Source organism: Poeciliopsis prolifica, unplaced genomic scaffold (genome assembly GCF_027474105.1).
Source record: "Poeciliopsis prolifica strain line A6 unplaced genomic scaffold, Auburn_PproV2 SCAFFOLD021, whole genome shotgun sequence".
In the NCBI taxonomy this organism is placed as follows: domain Eukaryota; kingdom Metazoa; phylum Chordata; class Actinopteri; order Cyprinodontiformes; family Poeciliidae; genus Poeciliopsis; species Poeciliopsis prolifica.
Genome location: NW_026562396.1, coordinates 3,988,191 through 4,007,869, shown reverse-complemented (window position 1 = coordinate 4,007,869; position 19,679 = coordinate 3,988,191). Strand labels below are relative to the sequence as shown.

The 19,679-nt window shown below is 40.2% G+C and overlaps 1 protein-coding gene across 1 annotated transcript; it reads right to left on the bottom strand.

Annotated features, from left to right (window-relative positions):
• Window positions 1-14,778: 14,778 nt before the first annotated feature.
• Window positions 14,779-18,768, bottom strand: psmd14 (proteasome 26S subunit, non-ATPase 14). The gene is made up of 11 exons (XM_055045026.1): window positions 18,652-18,768; window positions 17,842-17,897; window positions 17,566-17,637; window positions 17,344-17,463; window positions 16,602-16,672; window positions 16,258-16,408; window positions 16,052-16,159; window positions 15,755-15,829; window positions 15,545-15,670; window positions 15,161-15,223; window positions 14,779-14,953 (listed from the first exon to the last, which is right to left on the bottom strand). Exons 2-11 carry the CDS (start codon window positions 17,887-17,889, stop codon window positions 14,855-14,857), a joined length of 933 nt encoding a protein of 310 aa, XP_054901001.1. The 5' UTR covers window positions 17,890-17,897; window positions 18,652-18,768; the 3' UTR covers window positions 14,779-14,854.
• Window positions 18,769-19,679: the final 911 nt, after the last annotated feature.

Sequence of the window (19,679 nt, the reverse complement as noted above, 5' to 3'; positions counted from 1 at the left end):
ATTTCTTATCTATCTTTTTTTTTTTTTTTTTTTTGAGGACCAAACTCCAAATCCAGTGTACTTTACTGTGTGTATTTCATCATCGTGTTAAAATTTCCGATCTATGCATTATCTGTTTATGAATTTATGTTCTCACTGTCTTCAAGGCCAAGCTAGACAGTTAGACCATCAACAATAATTTTATTATTGTTATTTATTAAATTTACTAGACAACATCACACTTATGACAACTCCGATGAATAAGGAGAAGTGAAACCCTGCCAGACTGCCCACTGAGGCCAAAGGTCACATATTATTTCTGTGGAGTTTGAGAAATGCTTTTTTTCTTCCTCAAAATTTCTCATGAGTAATTTAGTAACATTTTCACATGGTTTTGCAAAGAATTCTATTTGCAAAGGATTTTTCCCCCTATTATTTATAAATAATATACTCCTATTATTTATAAATTACATTTATCTAAATAAATACTGTATTATTATATAAATAATAGGAATGTAGATAACTTTACATCCAAACCTTCCATACTCATTTCTAGCATTGCTTTCCAAAACAATTCTTTGTTGCAGCAATTTATGCCAAACCTTCATTTAAATCTAAGCCTCATAATTTGCTCTAATAAAATTATGTGTTCTTCAGCGAGACATAGATTTAATTAAGGTACCAGAAACATACTAAAAACATGATCACGTTTCCTTACATTGGAAAATATTTCTTTTTTTTTTTCCAAACTGCCTGGTTTCGTTCACCATGACGCTTTTCCTTTCCTTCATTTTGACCTGTCTGGTTAAGCTCAGCATGCCAGACATAAATAAACAGCTTCCTTTAATTTTCTTGACATTTACAGTCAGCTTCAATTAAAAACAGGACAAAGCACGAGGTCTTGTTGTGCTCCTTGAGCGTCCCGCTTTGCCAAATGGTTTTTATGGATCTCGCTTGGAAAGTAGTTTGCGGTATACAGCAACTCCTGTCACAATACAGAGGACGCAAGTGGTGCCAGCGGCAACGAGCGTAAAACCAAAATTAGGAGAAACAGGGGGGAAATGAAAGCCTGTTGGCTTAAGTGAGCAAAACATAAGTGAGTCATCATTTTTCTTCCATGTGGAAAAAGCTTTTAAATTATTTCCATTTGTGTAACAGTCCTAAATTGTGCAGGATCAAAATACCTCAGACCTTAAGGTATTATTTAACTGCCGTTTCCAGGTCCGGTGATGCTGTACGCCAGGCTTCCTGGATGTTCACTCATGCAGCACGGGTGGGAAACTTGTGCAAGAACAAAAAACATATAAAACAAACCCCATCCTGAAATCCTGCTATTATCGTACATTGTGGGTTTGGCGTATTGTGATGTAATGTCTTTGGAAGTTTGGTGAACTTTACGTGAATTTATGAGCCGACCCTCTGACAGCTTCTGGAAGGCAGCCTGGCTTTTGTCAAGTGTTTCACCTCATCTCTCGTTTTCTCTCTTTGTCTGTTTTTCCTGCATAACGTCCATATTTCAGGCAGGATTCATCTCCATGCTGTATGTCTTTGTGGTGACCCACATGAAGGAGTCAGCTGGGCCCTGACGTCCTGCAGAGTTCCACTTTTTAGACTGTTGTGATTTTTTTAAGAATATCAAAACGACACTGAACGTGGCTTTTTCTCAGGAAATGGCTGCATACTCTAAAATTCATGAGGTTTTTTTCAAGTTTGTAGTTGTGAGTAGCTACAAAGTCATTTCTTTTCATGCATAGAACAACTTCTATGTTTCAAAGTTTGCACAAGTAAGATATTTTTCTTGGCAGTTCAGCACTTTTAGTCTCTTAAGATAAAGTTTGTTGTCTTATAAAGATAAAAGGGTTTGATTAACTATTTGATAATGAATCTGAAAAGGAAAATAATTCTTTAAGATCTACAATTAGGTTCAGATCTCCCTCGGCAAATAAGTGTCTTGGTGTTGAAAACTACATGAAAGTGCAGAGATAAAACGTTATCCTGTTGGTTGATTTGGGATCTTTTGCAGCTGAGCTAATATATTGCTATAAAAGTCTTTTCCATTGTCTTCTCTGATTAATGAAACAGAAAATTAAACTTCTTAAACCTCCACACAGTTCATTTTAAAGGACAAGGGAATAATACTCCTTACCTTGAATAAATTAAGCCTACAAGTGCATTTGTCCCTAATTTAAAGTTCAGCAAAAGCTTCAGAGGTTCAGCAGATGGAAAGCCTTGGGTCGGCTTGTTTTCAAAGTTTGGTTCTCCACCCTAAACTCACTAAACTGTGGCTTGGCACTTCAGAGAGTGAGAGCCAGATGGCCTCAGATGGATAGGATAGAGATGGGGTGGGAGTGAAGTATTTTGGGGGGGCTGGGGACATTAAGTAACTGGGGTTGAAGTAAGTTAATGATGATTTGGAGCAGTAATGCTGAAGGTTGAGCCGATGGGTTCATGCAATTCGAGGGAGGAGATGAGCGCCGTCCGCTGCTGTCTCCATGTCCCACCGGTGCATTGCTGTTCACAATGTAAGCAGAATATAAGCAGAATGTTGAATTATAAAAGAACATGACCGTTATGCAGAGGTTCATGCCCCAGACAGTCACTGGGTGACGGAAAATAGTTTAGCAACGCACTTTTACTTTGTCAGCATTCTCACCGGTCAGCATCATGAATCAGTCTAAAATTTCTGCACAGGATGTGAAAACCGTTTGCTGCTTCGCTGTTGACGCATCGGAGAAGTCGCCCCTTGCGAAGGGAAACACTCTGAAGATTCATCAATCAGAGATTCCAAAACACAGTGCAACAAAAACAGCGTTGCGGTGGAAACGAGATCGGAGCGATGCAGAGTGATACGAAGGTCAGGTCAGCGATGGGTGCTGATGGTGGATCTACATCCACTGAATTACACACTGAGTCACAGGCAACACTCACACACACAGGTCATGAGGAAGCCAGCGTCTAGAGGAGCAAGTCGGCGCTAAAACGGCGTGCAACGTTGTGAGCGTAGAAAGAACGGATGGCTTTGACCTGAAGTCTTTGTTGTCCTCATGCTGAAAGCAACTCGATAACTTTTAGGTCCAGCTAAATACAAGCAGATGTTCATAAATCGGTATTGGCACAAGGAAAGACATAAAGAGCAGCGCGGATTAAACTGAATCTTTTCTCCATGTTCTTGTTGACCTAACAGCTCATTTTAGCAATCCAGCTGCGGGAGGAAGTTTGAAAAGTAGCGATTTCCATAAGCGATTGCATACCATGCCCAGTTTCAGATTGCGACTGGACAAAGCGAGCACGAATACTTACCCAACATACTACAGAGGAGCGAGACACAATATCTAAGCCGTAGCCCAGAGGCATACAATTTTTGTTTGCTAATTAGCTTTTTACCCTTCCTTATTTATTTTTCCTAACATCCAAATAAGCAGAAAATATAAATGCTCTTGATTTATTTACTCCGACAAGGATTTAGGCATTACGCTAAACATGAAACATAACTAAAGACGATACAGTTTGAACTCTGTGTCAAAGGTTCACGTGGCTGTAGTGGCCTTTATTCTTCAGTAGATGGACAGAGAGAGCAGGGAGTAAATGATCCAGGGCCAGGAGTTGAACCACGGACAACTGTGTTGAGATCAGCAGCCTCAAAAGATTATGTGTCTGCTTTACCACTCCGTCACTCCATCACTATCGCCATTGAAAGATTTAACAGCCCATATTTCTTGCTGAGCAGAACATCCTATTCCTGCCATGAACAAGCCCACTCGTTTGGTATTGACCTTATATGAATAAGGCTGAAGGATGATGAAATTATGCTCAGAGCTGCCAAAGCGCTGAAGCCAGGAAAACCTTGTTCGTGACTGTATCATGGGCAGCAATCTTATAAACGCTGCCGGTAATGCGATCCATCGTAATTATTGCTGCCGTAATTGATGTTAGGTAATAAGGAGCAATCTAAGCCACAAGGGTACCTATAGTCACAGAGGGGAGTCCGTCGTCCACAGCCTCTCTGACCTTTCTCCATCCCGATCCAAGACTAACACCTCTTCTGTTTGGCTTTGTGGCCGCAGAAACGCTCCCTCCTCCTCCCCAGACAGCTGCGTACCTCCAGGCCGGTCGCAGTTTACACTCCCAGGAGTCAAAAACCTCCCATTAGCTGTTCTGCAAGCTGCCGGATGGCACCCTGTCATGACTTTCTCTCTCCCCCCGTCTCAGCCGTGAAAACCTGGCCTGTGCTTTTACGTCCTCGCATCGGGTGTGAATGAGCCTGACCTTTCCAATGTCAACATGCGTTTGCTACAGGAGACTTGATCAAAAAGTAACTCGGTGAAAGAGGACCTTTCTAACCGGTGCCCTCAAGCTTGCAGATTGGGAGATTTAGTGGACGTAGTGGATCCGTCAAAGACAAGCTGCCTTTTTCCCCGGGGCGTCATCCCCAGACTGAAGAGCCGTTTTAGTAAAACCCGATTAAAAGCAGAGGAAGCATCTTGTTTACTCTTGTTTTGTGCTGCAAAACAGTTAAAAGTTCAAAATGGCATTTTAACCATTTTAACTTGTATGCCTGTCACAACTAAAACTGCTTTTACTGTTAATTTATTATTTTGTATCTAATTACTGAACTCCTCATGAGGGCAGGTGACGTTTTCACACATTCAGGGAACATTTCCAAAACTTACAGTAAGCTCTAAAGCCAGTCATCTCTGACTTCTCATTCCCTCTATGATTGTGTGTTTTCGATGTGCACTGGTGCATCACCCCTGTGCCAGAACCCGCCTGCTGCTGACTTCCTCCCTCCAAGGCGAGTTTGTGCTCACAAGCTCTTGCAGGAAGCAGACAGACAGACAGAGTGTTTTTTGTGGATTAGTGGATGTTTTGCTGGCCTTGGGAAAAAGTTCCTGGCCATTAACCCCCTAAAAGTCCTTTAATTTGACAGGGAAGTTTGCAACGCACCACAAACTGGACACAAAAATGAATCTGTGCATACAGTTTATTTCAAGAGCACTTTCAGTCTGGCGCTGCAACTGCTCTGCAGAGAAATTGTGGGCCTTTTCCTGTAACATTTGAGAACAATGACAAAAAAAAAAAAAATCTAGACAAGTTGTTTTTTCGAGATTGGAGAACGATAAATGTGTCAGGTCGGAGCTTTCCTGCAGGCAACATCTGTTGCATAAATCACATCCACTGGTGAGACCCCAAATAAAGACCTCAGAGAAGCAAAAAAAAAAAAAAAAAACATTGAAGCCTCCTATTTCTCTTGTTTTTTTGCATTGTCTGCCCTTCCCCATTACAGTTGTTGCATAAAGATTAGCCCAACGTCTAGGCAAGGATCCTCAGGGCAACAGCGCAGTGTTTATGTTCTGACAACTCCCAAACAGAATAATCATTCTGCCTCCTGAATAAAATACAGCTGCTCTGTAATGAAGCAAACATATTTTCCAAATTTGTGAGAAGAAATGTCATTAAACGTGTGTACATAGGAGTAGGTATCGCTGTTACTCACTCATTCCCGTCTAGACGGCATGGAGGTGCAGGATCACGTGAGGCTGTTTGGCGAAGTCATCCCATGTGGTGGGAAACTGTTTTCATCAGATGTGACTGTGATGGGAAGATAAAAGAAGAGAGAGAAACGTGACGGCTTCGTGATGTGGCTCGTAGGGACGGACGCAAGTGGTCGTCTACACACCTTCTCCAGCCTCCTGAACACACACACACACACACCCATGCACACACACACACACACACACACACACACACACACACACACACACACACACAGACATATCCACCAACAAAGTCATGAACAGGGATGCGCAGACACCTCTGCAAACATAGCCAAATTATATTTGCTCTCTTTCAACACATCTGTGCTGCACCTTTCAAATGAAACTTCAAGCTTTGGTCACGTTTTCCACGCTGCAAATTGGTATTTGAGGTGTTATTTTGTTTGTTGTTCTGTTTTTAAGTTACTGGTGTTTGATGAAAATGAGCAGAAAGAGCCTCTGTTGGAGTGAAGACAGAGTTTGGAAGCAGAGGAGCTGTGAGTGAGCAGGCGGTTGTGGTTTATGAGTGAAGCACGCCTCACAGTTCACACCCAGGCAATAATTGCACCAGTGGCTGACAGGACGGACATAGTTGCACCTCTTTGAATTTGATAAGGTCATGATGATGAGTGAGTTGTCTGCTGCATCCACACAGAGGCATTCAGAGAGGCGAAAATATGACAAAATTTGAATCTAGCAAAACAATTTTTTATTTTTTTGTCGTATGAATTACAGTTCTACTTTACCGTTCAAAAACTTTATAACTCTGTCTTAAATTCACTGAGCAAAATGAGAAAGGTGATTGAATATCTCCGCTTTAAAGAGTTTATAATGCCTGTTAAATGTAGTTATTTTTAATCACACAATTTCTTCATTCTACTGCATGTTGAATAAAAAAAGTGAAAGTAAATAAACATGTGAAAAGGACAAAAAAACGTGAAAAAATATGTTCTTGAGAGAATCATAAAGAGGTTCTCAAGGTTTTTCATTGGATAAATTACTCAACAAATACCATGAAATGGTTCAAATATTCAAAATCTTGGAGGCTGAACTCCAGATCGAAAGCGACGTTCACATTTGTCATATTTTCTTTTCTCAATCATCATTGGCCGAAACACAATCTAATGTCAAATTGCAGCCTTCATCAAACCTAAGCGGGATTGGTTTGCTCTTCTTCCCTGCTGAGGAAGTGCATGTGATTGTATTAACTATTCAACAGTTAAAACAAATAAAACACAAACAATTTGTTCATTCGTTATGTATGCATGTGGACGAATGAAGATTTTTAAAGCAAAAACTAGTTGAGGAAAGAGGAAGCAGCAGCAGCGTACTGCAGCAGCAGCGTACTGCAGCAGCATCGCCTCAGAATAACTTCATGTGGGTGAGGATGTTGTTCCCCTTCAAGTCTTATCCCTTGTTTTGTCGTCCCCTCTTGACTCTCGCCTCCCCCATTCCTTGCCTCCTCTTTCCTCTCTGCAGCCTTTTTTGGTCTCAGCCGTCTCTCCGGTCTCCATTTGGCTCCATGTGAGCCTGGCAGCAGCCTCAACCTTTTTCAGACCATTTGCCACAGTGCTGTTTTCTGAAGGAAATGCCAGAATGTCCTGTTGGCAGTGCTGCACTCGTTAGCCCTCAACACAATACCCTTACCGTGTGTTTTGTACTTAAACGGCAACGTCGAATGATTTTCTGAAGAGAATTAAATTTAAGGTGCATTTGTGTTTTACTGACAGTGACCCCTGTTGCTCCAGGTGGGCTGTGACTCACATGCAGGGAGTTTCAGCTCGACAGAATCGCAGGGAAGCGGCGAGAGGGTGAGTCACGGTGTGCAAAGCGCCAGACCTTTCCCAGCATAAACTCTCCCTTCATGGAGAAACCATTTGGAAGAACTTGGACGAAGCAAGCTTTAAAAAGAAAAAAAAAAAACTTTTGGAAGAGAAATGTTGTACAGTACAGTCAGAGAAATCGGTGGTGTCCATTCAGTAGTGCCAGTAAACTTAATTCCTCCTCTGGGGGGGAACCACTTACAAGAAAATGTAGCAAAACTAACTAAATAAAAAAAGACGGCGTATAAACTTTATAAGATCTGGGAACTTTAAAGTATTTCATGCTTCACAGCCACTGCAGCGTTTTTAAAAGCTCTTTAGAAGACAAATGACACATCACCATCTTGCCCTGCAGCTTTGACCAGATGATGTGATCAAACTCTCATGTTTTGAATGTCTCTTTCCAATTCTTGCCTCCTGTAATTACACACTTTGGTCTACCCTGCAGGGATCCAGCAGCTGACGTCAGGCCGACCATCAGCCAGTTGCTTGTTTAAAAGGATGAGCCGGATTGTCACCATGTGTGCACATGTTGCTCCGGATGACATGATCTGTTGTTTATATGATTCACTGGGAAAGGGAACATAAAAGTGCAGAGTAAAGGTAAAGCAAGTTTGATTTCAGGCATATAATCATTGTTTCAAATTCAAGTTTAGCAGAAATGTACGTGCACACACACAAACACACACACACACACACACGCACACATATAGAACATCAGTTTGAACCGAAGTTCAGCCAAACGCTGCGGAAATGATTACAGTGCAGTTTATAAATGACGCCTGCGGCTGCTGAAGTGACGGTTTTGCGGGGAGGCGTTGTGTAAGTTTGGGTTTGTTGTGGAGATGTTGTGGCCGCGTTGGTTTGAGCCAAAAAAAGAAAAAAAAAAGATCAGGGCATCGCTGAGGTGCAGTAACTGGGAACACAGTCTGAGAAATCTACAGACTGTGTTCTTTAGATTTCATTTAAAAAAAAAAGATCAAGTTTAGCAATGTGCTTTCGGGCTCCAGTTCTAAACACAAGGGCAAAACAATTTACAAATCAGAAAAATTGTCTGACAACAAAATACATTTTCATACATTTTCAATGGCCTGTTTGAGTTCCCAAACCTCAGAGCAATGACTTCCAGCTTCCAGTTTTTACTCGTAAACCCTGAACTGAATGTTTTTAAGCTCATCTGATTCTCTTTGCACATCATTTATTTTTTAAGGAATGAGATTGTTTAGATGTTCCACATTTCCGTGTCAACAGAAGGAAATAGGTACAAAACCAGGGGGATCCTGGGTCTAAAAGAGAAGAGACCGGTACCAAAGTTTTGTCAGACAGAGATGAGAGGAAACAATCATTGGCACATTTTGTGCAGACATCAGAGAGCTGGAAGAGTTGAAACCTTTTAGCGCTTTCTGTATGAGACTCAAACATTTAGAAGTGAAAATCGTGACACGCTTCGACGTTTTTTCACCATCCTTTGTGCATCAGGCCAAAAAAGAACCAAAATGCAACTCGTGCTGATGATGGCTCTACAACAGATTTGAACAAAATTCACTTTCAGTCAGTTTAAACTCAGCAGAGATAAAGATACTAACATTGTTATTGAAAGAAGCAGAAAAAAAAAAGCAATTGGTAAGTATTTCTGTCCAGCTATCTAAAATAAATTCACTCACTCACAATCTGAATATCTCTTTTTGTTTATGTTTGAGTGAAAACCTGGCTTGACATCATCATGTTTTCGCTACACATGTTCTGTTTCACAGCAAACGTTTTACTGGAAGTGACAGTGACAGAGCTGCAGGTCAAACTGAATTACAAGATTCATGTTTTAACAGCTGCTGGGACTGAAGGCTCTGTAAGGCGGCTCTCAGCCACCTACGTGTCTAATGGATTTTTTTTTTCTTTTCTTTGATGTGTTTTTACCATTTTCCTGAAAAAATGAATGGTTCGGTCTGTTTCTTTTGTATTAGACACACTGCAAGTTCAGTCAAATATGATATTTATTTGGCATAAACATTCATGCTAAAACGAAAATTCTCCAAAACCTGATTTGCAAAAGTGGACATCCCTCACCGAAACATTCAAGGGGCAAAAGGTGAAGTTGTTCTGCGCCTGTGCTCGAGCGGACGCGTGTTAGGACTGAGTTATTGACTTAAATAACAAACTCCCAGACAGTGATTCTCTGCAGACTAGACCCAAAGAACAGCACCTCTCTCTTTTGTGGTCCGGCTCGGGGCGACCCTCTTCCCTCTGCAAACGCAGCCGTTCTGACTTTGCACACACACCCACTCACTTCATCCACAGGCCGCCTCTCCGCCGCAGTGGAAAGTGACTTCATCATTCCAGCGCCACTGAGTAACGTTAAATAGAGAGGAGGAAACCGTGCCTTTTGATTTGAGCACCGCAGCACTACAACACCACATTCAGATGGGGGAACGGATACCGGCAGTGCTTACTGACAGAACAAACACTCAAGAAGCTGGCAAAAAAAAATAAATAAATAAAAAAAGAACATCAATGCCAGTCTGTAGAAGTGGTCCAAAAATCCTGCATGAGTGAAGCAGTGAGGAGTTACTGGATGGTTTTTTTTGTGTAATTATTCTGAACCATACCATTTTCTTCTATCGCTTCTCCATCTGAGCGACCTTTAAGCAAACACTCTGACCCGTTCCTCAATTTGTTTGTCAGTTTCTCAAGATTGATTGCTATGGTACTCTTGTGCTTACTCTATTGAAATCATATGGCTTCGTTACGTAACACAGAGAGGGGATGGTGTGCAGAGTGACTCAACAGGGCGAAAGCCTCCCAGTGCAGATTTTAGCGAACCTGTCTCAGACTTCTAGAAAATTCAAACTGGGATGGAAATCTGTCCTTTGTCCTGACAAACGTCCCTTTCAGAAAGGGACGTGTTAAACACAAAGAACTAACCAAAAACCTGGAGAAGCTCAAAGCCTCTGATTGAAATCCCACAGATGACAACAAGTCTTCTTTTCTTTGCCTTCATGAACTACAAAAATTTTTTTCTCTGACTAGATAAAACAAAATGATTTCAAAAAAATGCACTTAAAGGGGCAGCATTATGCATTTTCCAGGCACAAAGTGGCATTTTCTAGGACAATCAAGTAATCATGTTGTTATGAAAATACTATCAATATCAAATGATGTAAAAGAAACTTGACTTCATTCTACAAAGTGAGCCTGTCTCTTTAAAATCTCTGGCTCTTTCTGAAACTCCGTCTTCAGGAAGTCATGACAAACCTGCAATAAAAAAATGTTAAAAAATCAAGGCAACACTCCAGGTATGTTTTTTGATGAAGTAATAACATTATGACAGCATGTAAAGTTTAAAAAATGTTTCATTTTACTTCTGACTCTTCAACATGTTTCCTAGCTAATTCTGTTTGAAAAGTAACCATTAATTCATAATGACATCATAGAGCAGGTGGTACCATTTATCTCGTTCTGCACAAAGCGGTAATTGGGAGAAAACACTATAATCCACACTTGGACTAAACTCTATGACGTAAGAGTACAAATTGTTTACTTCTTGGCGGAAACGATGTGCTGAGCAGGCGATTCGCTTTGCAGGTTAAGAACGCTGGCTGATGAAGCTGGAGGATCTCAAACCGAGTCTAATCTCTAAACTGACACCACCCAGCTGTCTGCCGTTAAGCCCGCGGTATTTATGTTCGCTTTGCACGGACAAAGTCACCGGGTGGTGAAGTTGAAGAAAGTGGTGTGTTAAGATTACAAAGATTGATGGGTTGTTATTGGTCCAGAGAAAATACTCCTCCAGAGGGTCAAAGGGCAGCAAGTGCAGAAACGAGCCACAAATTGTCAACTTAATCCCACAGCACAGTGGTTTCTTAGAAAGTGGAATTGATAGGGAGGCACTTAAAATGACATTTAAAGTGTAATCTCGGAACTGATGGATTGACGAAATGCCTGGAGTTCTTGTTGGAACCTAATTGCTTCTATTCTCTGACTTAGTAAAACTAAGCTTGATTTTCTTGGTGTTTTTTCACTGCGATGGAAGGAAAAGCGAGAAATGAACAAAGATGTAAAACCCAGGCCGTCCTGGGGGAACGGACATCACCTTTTTTCACTCACTGCGTCTTATCTGCAAGGAATTTCAAACAAACCGCTGGAGCGATGACCAACTTATCCCGTTATTTATGTAGCCATCCACATTTTTACAGCACTTCAGGCTCAAATCAGTGAAAGCAGATCCAACTCTGTCATCCTGTGCATTCCATGCGCCGAGGCGGGGCTGCGCGGCGAGCACTCGGCCTCGGCCTCCAGGGAGGGATCTGTCCTCTTGAACCACACCAAGAAAACACCAGGGCTTATTAAAGCCTCGGTCTCGTTTCCAGCTTGTCCTCTTGAGTGTGTCGTCTAATCAAAGCAAGCAGGAAAGCCCTCTTTCAAGAAAGTTGGGCCGCACAGAAATAGAAGTTTAGAGGCAGTGAGGAGAAAACGTTTCATTTGGAGGAAAAACCTTTTTGTGAAAATGCCTGAAGCCCTTCTTTTCACGGAAAGCAGAAAGAGGAGCCATGAACCAGGCTGACGCTTGAGCCACACCAAACTTTTCTGGGCCCAAGTTTCTTATCAAAGCCACCAGAAGGTAACATTTCAGCTGCTGCTGTGAAAGACCTCTAAGCAGAACTGACGTACCCAAAAGTAAAATGTGTCTGAAAATATCGACGAACACAGGATGATGATTCAGCACTTCAGAGGCAAAGCACAGGCATGTTACAAGAGAATAAATAGAAACACTGGGAAAAGTCCTTCAAAGTTGGTTTTCCCATATTGTGTGAAGCAAAAATGTTGAGCATCTAAAATAGTTTCAGATTATTAATTTAAAAATTTTTTAAAAAAGCAAAAGGCTGCATGTTAAAATCATTCTGACTGCAGGCATCCTGATTGTGGATGAAGTGTGCCTCAACTAAATTTAAAAGATAAAAATGCTCTAAAATTGTGTTTCAAGTTTCAAAATCTAAAGTAAATGAATCACTGACATGTTTACAACCAGTTTAGTTGTCATGAAAAAGCCTTTTGTCCTGCTGCTCAGACCGCAACTGGATTTGATCAAGTTGATTACCGGATGTAGCAAATTCAGACTAAATGAATTTGAATTCTGATTATGCATTTTTAGCCATTATCTTTTTGCAATAGTTTCACTTGCAGAACCATTGTAAAGTATCCCAACAAAATGGTTCCTCTTTTAACATTTATAGGAATATTTTCTCTCATTTTCTTCCCTTTCGTTTTTGTTCAAGTTCCAAACCAACTCACTCTCCGGGCTGAGAATGGAAAAGCAGCGATTTCCTTCTGGGAGGACCGGAGGAAACTTGCTTAGAAATACTTATTATGTAACTTGAAGCCATTTAGGAGGAATATGTCTGTCCCAGCTGCCAGGTTTGTAAATACTGGAAAGACTGGAGGAGGAACATGTGCTTCATGTTCTTTGTCCACAAATAGTTACTGGAATAAAAGCAGTTTTTTTGTAGCTACTCCCACTACGAGAAGCTCTTTATTAAACTAAAGTTTTAAATTGCTTATTGATGGAAAGAATCCTTCTCTACGTGGCCCTGTGGCCCTGAAAACTAACATCCGTCTTCATTTTCAGCTTCTTGTCATCTCACTGTTTTAGGTCATAACTCATTAGTATTTGGGAAAACTTGCTGCCACCACCGTGTTTCAATCTTGCTGAGGATACGAGGTGATTTTTGTGTCAAATCTGCCTTCAGGTTAGGTTAGTTTGACAAAAATGTTAATTTTACTATTATCAGACACAATCCCAGTTTCAGCCAGGCTTAGATATTCTTTTGGAAGAAAATGATGCCGTCTGTTAATTCTTTTTAGTTGAGAAGACGGCTAAATAAATGTCTTTAGATGGGCCTGGACAATTTTCGTTTTTTTTGTCCAGAATAGATCAGACGAAGCCAGAGTACAAAATTACAGCGAATGTACACATTTTTCCACTTACGCTGCAATGTGCACACTTCCTCTTCAATACCCAGTATGATCATTTATACACGTCTTCATAAGAATCCTATCTGCAAACATCAGCTAAATCAAAAGACAGTACAACAGTCCAACTTCTCTGATCAGTTTTTTTTACAGATTACATAATAAATTCTGATATTGTGTCTCTGCACATTACGCCATGTCTGAGAAGGGAGCGACTGCAGCTACAGAGAAAAATCCCCAGCATGAATCACTGTATCTGAAGCCAGTGGGTTCAGAGTGAAGAGCACATCTTCACTGTCACCTGCTGTCACTTGCTTTGTTTTAAAATTGTACTAGTTTTAAACGATACAAAACCAGCAAACGATAAAGATTGTCTCCAGATACTCCACAGCTGCAAGACGCACGACTACTACGGGCCAAGTTATTGTGCGCACGTCTGATGACGGCATTTTAGTTCTAAAATGGCCATGCTCTCATTGAAAAGACTTTAAAGCTCAGTAAAATTAAATGCATCATCTACAGGTTTTCATGAGCTCAAGCACAGCCTGGCAGACACTAAATACAGACTAGATCATTATACCTAGATTTCTTTCAAAGTTCATAACTGTCATTTAAATGTTTATTGCTGAAATTTGTTTCAAATCATGTTTGCAAATTTTTAAAACCTTTGATTCTCGGTGACATGGGTTAACCCAATATGATGCACTGTGTGCTATTAGGTCCGCAAGATCATTACTTTTTCAAATGAAAACCTTAATTGAAATGGATGTTCACTTTCTTCAAATCTATACGCTTCAAACTAAGAAATAGGACTTTATTTTTGGCATCCAAATAACTGTAATATGTATTTGTTAGATTAGAATCACTGAGGAAACCCTGAACGTCACACTTATGCAATAAACCACAGGTTTCGTTATACAAGTGATTCCACATTGATCTGACTTTCTACATCTGACTGTGTGACAGGCTACTTTTCACCATCTAGTGGTTGGCAAGAGCATTGCATCAACGTTGAGACGTAAATGAATATCTGCAATAGTTTGGCTCAATGCAGCTTGGTTGATATTAAAACTAACATCAGATTGTTGCTTAAAAAGCTGAACAACAAGAGTCAGCATAGGATCATCATAACACGTCCGTCTAACAGCGTCTGGAGCCTTCTGGAGGAAACGCCTCAGCTCTTTCATGCAAACTGCATCACCTCAGCTAGTTGACATTTGTTTCGTCGAGGAGTCATTTTGTGTTTTTCATCGTTTTGTTCATCTCCAGATGCTTCTTCCTATGATTGCAATTTTCTTGCACAAAATGTATAAATAGAACTAATACGTCGTCTCTTTGCAAATATATTAATATAGCTATTTGTATGCTTTGAACTTTTTTGTACTATAAACGTTTCATGATTAATTGATTGAAAAAGTGTGAGAAAACAATCTGCAAAAATCTTAGGAAAGCAGACATAATAAAAATTGACAAAGCAGTATTTTATACATACATTTATTTTATATAAAAGAAAACAATGGTTGTTATATTAACAGTTATTCACACAGGGATCCGTCACTGGAAAACTACGGTGTCCAGCATGGCGGCTAGGCACTGAACGATGTTGGAGGTCATTAAAACATCTACATGCTCCTCCAGGTGTCTCTTTGGATCCTGAGAAAAGAAATTATGACGATGATTTCATTAAATAACATAATGTACTTTAACAACACTTCGCAGCTCCACAAACAAGCAAAACAAGCAAGTTGACATTTGAGCAATAAGTCAGCTTTAAAATTAATTATATTTTGGGGAGAAGGTTTGAAGTTCAAACAAAAAAAAGAGAAAGAGAAAAAACAACAACAACAACTAAATCAGTACCTGTTTTCCAACATTCTTGATAGCCAGCTGCTCTGGGGTCATTTTATCTTCCTCTTCAACGGCCTGAGGTGAAAACAGTTCATTTTATTTCAAGTAAAACACCTTCCAGCTTATTTTACTGTGTCATCCAAAACAAATATATAAACAAATGAGGGAAATCTAGCATATTCACACTGCTGCACTGCAGTGAGTAACTGAACTAAATCATAATTACTGGGCAAAAGTCCCACTTATAAAAAGGTACTAACTACATTTGGTTCCTTAGCACAGAAATATTTTAAAATAAAAAATGACCTCTTATTTAATTAGAAATATTTTGAGCCATCCTCTGACAGACTCAATAAAACGTTGTCGTGTTGTAGACTAACAGTGTTCGGGTTCTACCTTATTGTAGTTCTTGGCCAGCTCCAGCATTTCTTTGACGATCGTCTCATTGAGCTTGCAGTGCTCACTGTAGTCCTGCAGAGTCAGGCCCTCCATCCAGCTCTTTTTATGCAGGTTCAGCAGCATCTGAAAAATTAAACGGATTGAATCACGTTTCACAGGAAACAAAAATAAAACTAGCTGGTGGGTCTTAAAATATGAATTTCAAACCTTCTGCTCCAGCTCATTCTTTCTGTAATTGATGGTGATGGAGTAATAGTGTCTGTTAAGTCCATGGATCAAGGCCTAAAAGAGAGTAAAACAGATTATTAAGTACAATAATAAAATATTGATTATCAGGAAAGGACACAGGAAAACAAGGGGGGGAAAGTTAATTGTAGAAATAAAAGTTCATGGTGCATTGTAAAAGTTTATTTCAGATAAACTTTTGTGTGGTTCTGTGCGCCTTACAGAACCAATTGCAAGATTTTAAAATTGCCCCCGTTTTTCTTCTGATGTAAAAGTTACCTGGATTGACGGCTTGTTGAGATGACCCAGGTTGGATGTAGTTTGCCTCGGTTCATGACCCAGTACCATCATGTTGGCGTTAATCAGTCTGAAGGCATCAATAACCACCTGAGGGACACAGTGCCAGGAAAAAAAAAAAATCAGTTTTCCTAAATAATCCAAACTTTGAAAGAGTGCTACTAATAACTTAGGTGTCCTGTGCCCACCTTTCCTTTGACGCTCTGAATGGGATCGACTACCACAGCGACGGCTCGCTCAGACAGCGCCTCGAAGCTCTGCTGCGTGTTGATGTCCACACCCGACAGCCAGCAGCCAAAACCAGGGTGACTGTGGTACCATCCTACCACCATCTCTGGTCTGAAGAAAGCAAACAGGTGGGAAGCAACAACTTCTTAATTTTTGGATTTTCTTAAATTCAAAAAAGAAAGGAAAACATAGGCATGTTCATATAATTCTTCTTTTAAGTAAAATTTTATTCTGTAAAAATAAGTGTGGGACTTTGAGATTCCTTCTTTGACAAATTCAAGATGCTGATCTTGTCGAGCCGTACCTGCCCGTCTGCTTCAACATGTCCAACATCTTAGCCTGGAAGACGGGGTCCACAGCTTCTACACTCACTCCCTGTGAGGCACACACACTCCTCAGTGAAAATGCACAACAACAAGAACTAAAGATGCCAGACGACTTAACAAACTAAAAATTTATGAAAATGAACCAACAATTTTTAATCCTGGCACAACAATTCTTCATTGATGGTGTTATCAGGAGAATAAATGAAGAGTTGGAGGGGAAGCAAAAATAAAACCATGCACTATTCTTTCAAAAAACAATGTTGGACATTGCAGAACCACTCATAGGTGAATTAGTATGTTTTTTTCCAGCCTGGTCTGCTTACTGCTCATTAACCTGATTGCAAGAATTTATGTCTAGATGACTTTGTAGCAGCTAGTGATGACAGTTTCATTGTTTTTACAGGACTTCCAAGGAGTCCAGGTTGTGTCTAAAAAGCTGTTGCAGCAATATGAGAAATGTACCATACAAAGATTGCAATATTAGCTTTTAGTGAGAACAAGAAAATACATCAGTTGACATAAATATTTTTAGGCATTATGATGTTTTTCCTCTTCAAATTTTTAAGAAAAGTTGCAACCGCTTACCGACAAATTTGGTTGGTATTTGTGCAGCAGTAACTTTATGTGTGTGTGTGTGTGTGTGTGTAAGAACACACTTTTATTCTGACAAACACAAAATCTCCACAACATGCAATCCTGATTTTTAGAGGGGATACATACTGTTCCTGACTGAGGCATGGCAAACACATCGATCACTCGCACTGTGTAGTCATCAACAAATTCTCCCAGCATCAGTCCCATGACCTCCATTGGCACACCGGCACGCCCGTGCTTCAACATCTGATGAGACGGGACAGCAAAAAAAAAAAAAAAAGAGGATTCGAAAGGGTTGGGCTTCAAATACATGACAGGTTTAGCTCTGATGATGAGTCATTTTGTTACCTTAAGCAGGGCCAGAGAGGAGATGTACACCTGTTCTGCAGTGTCCACAGCAGGAGCATCTGTGGGGGGTCCCTGATGAAGCAAACAATAATCATTGTTAGACACCGCAAGGTTTTCACGACTGTACTGAAATTTGTGTGCAAATAAATGAGGGGAAAAGGCTGGGAAGATGAGTTACATCAGCCTGAGCTTGAAACTTAGTGAAATAACTTCGCAATACAAACCTCAGGCTAGCTCATTGCCTTTCTTTTACATACAAGGACATTTAAAATGTACCTGGCCAAGCCCTGGCATTCCACCTCCAAGCCTCAGCAGCCGGTCCATGTTGAGATCTGTCAACACATTCCCAGTCTTACCATTAAACTCCAGCTGCAAATATTTTAATCAAAGTGCATTTTAATGTAATAATATATGTCAAAAATACTGCACACTATTAAAACTGAAATGAACAAATGGATGAGAAAAGGCTTTGAAAATCAGATGGTCATAAATGGCTTAGCAAGAATAGAGTGAGGTTTATTAACTATTTAAGTTGTCCTCTTGATAAACATTATTATTCTTGTTGTGCATTATTATTATTAGACGATTCTGTTCAAATCGTAATTGGATGTTTCTGGTGAAAATGACATTTAAAATGTGATTTAGGTCGAGTGTTCATGTCAAGATATTTCCTTTTTTTAAAAAAAAAAAAAAGAAAACTTTTGTTGTTTTCATTACGTGACAAAACAGAGACCGATTTAGTATGAGAGAGCAAAATACAGCTAATGCTAGGATAGCGTAGCCGAGCTGCTCACTGCTTTGAAACGTAAACACTCAAATGAATATTAAACTATTTAGAGAGACCATTTTATTAAGAACTATTCTGAAAGCTGTCATATTTAGGGTGTGAAAAGTGGTCGTCAAACAAAGCGTACACCTAAATTAGCTTGGTTGCTAAAGACACATTAGCGTTATGTTACCGTTAGCTAACTCATGCTAACTTAGCTTGCATGGCTGAGCGAAAGAAAACGAGCTTTTGCGCGAACATCACATTTACCCAAAGCCGTTAAAAAAGACTCTACAGAGACAGTGTACGTCTGCTTTTACCTGCTGGCGGATGTTTCAGGAGGTTAGATGAATGTTTTTCAGCGCACAGTCAGACCAAAGCAGCGAGCGACAATGAATCAGCCAGAAACCAGAATATCTTCTCAGATGGAACTACTTCCGTCGCACGACATTTACGTTCAGAGTCGACAGCTCGTCTGGCGCTTGCAGAAATGAACCAGTAGAGGGCGCCACATTCAGTCTTGCAGGTGACTTTCCTGCACTCATCTGACATCTCTGCCTTCAAGTGACCTTCTAAAAAATTGGAGATTTGGACATAAAGAGTCTTTGAGAAGCTTCTGCAGATTGCTGAACATTTCTGGTTCAACAGTACAAAGAAATGAACCAAAATCCCTCGACACGTGTGGGAAAGAAACCCTCTGCTTACAGTGAATGCTCTGCACCATTGTGCATGCAATTCCTTGCATGTAAAAGAACGTGGACAATAAGTTTGATACTGATTCTGATTAAATGGTTATTTCTTTGCAATGTTCGAGAAGATGAACATAAAAACAAACATAGTGATAAAACTCAGTGTTGACCTTATTGCAAATTCATTTCTGCACTTCACATGTTACTGTCATCTTGAAAACTTGCTTTGTGAGGTTTATCAACAGTCAGACCAAGTGACACTGAGTGAAACAATAAATGACAGGTATTTTAACTTAAATATAGTGCTGTTTCAGAATTTTCATGAACACTGACGCAGTTAACACCGTTTTGGTTGAACTCATTTTCTGAAGATGTTTTACCTAGCTGCTACTACTGCAAAAGTTAAAAAATATGTGCAAACGTACACATTAATAAGGGCAACAATACCTGTCTCACACAACTATTCACTCTTTCTTTGTATAGATATTTAATGCGTTCGTGTCTTGGTTTGTTTTGGAGATGATCACAGCTGATTCATAATTGGAGAGGATGGCAGCAACATTAGGGTTTGTTTTTCTTGGCCACTGAAGTCTACGGTGACTCACACTGGGAGAGTTACAAATGAACTCTCCCAGACAAATGAATAGTGGGCAAAGGTT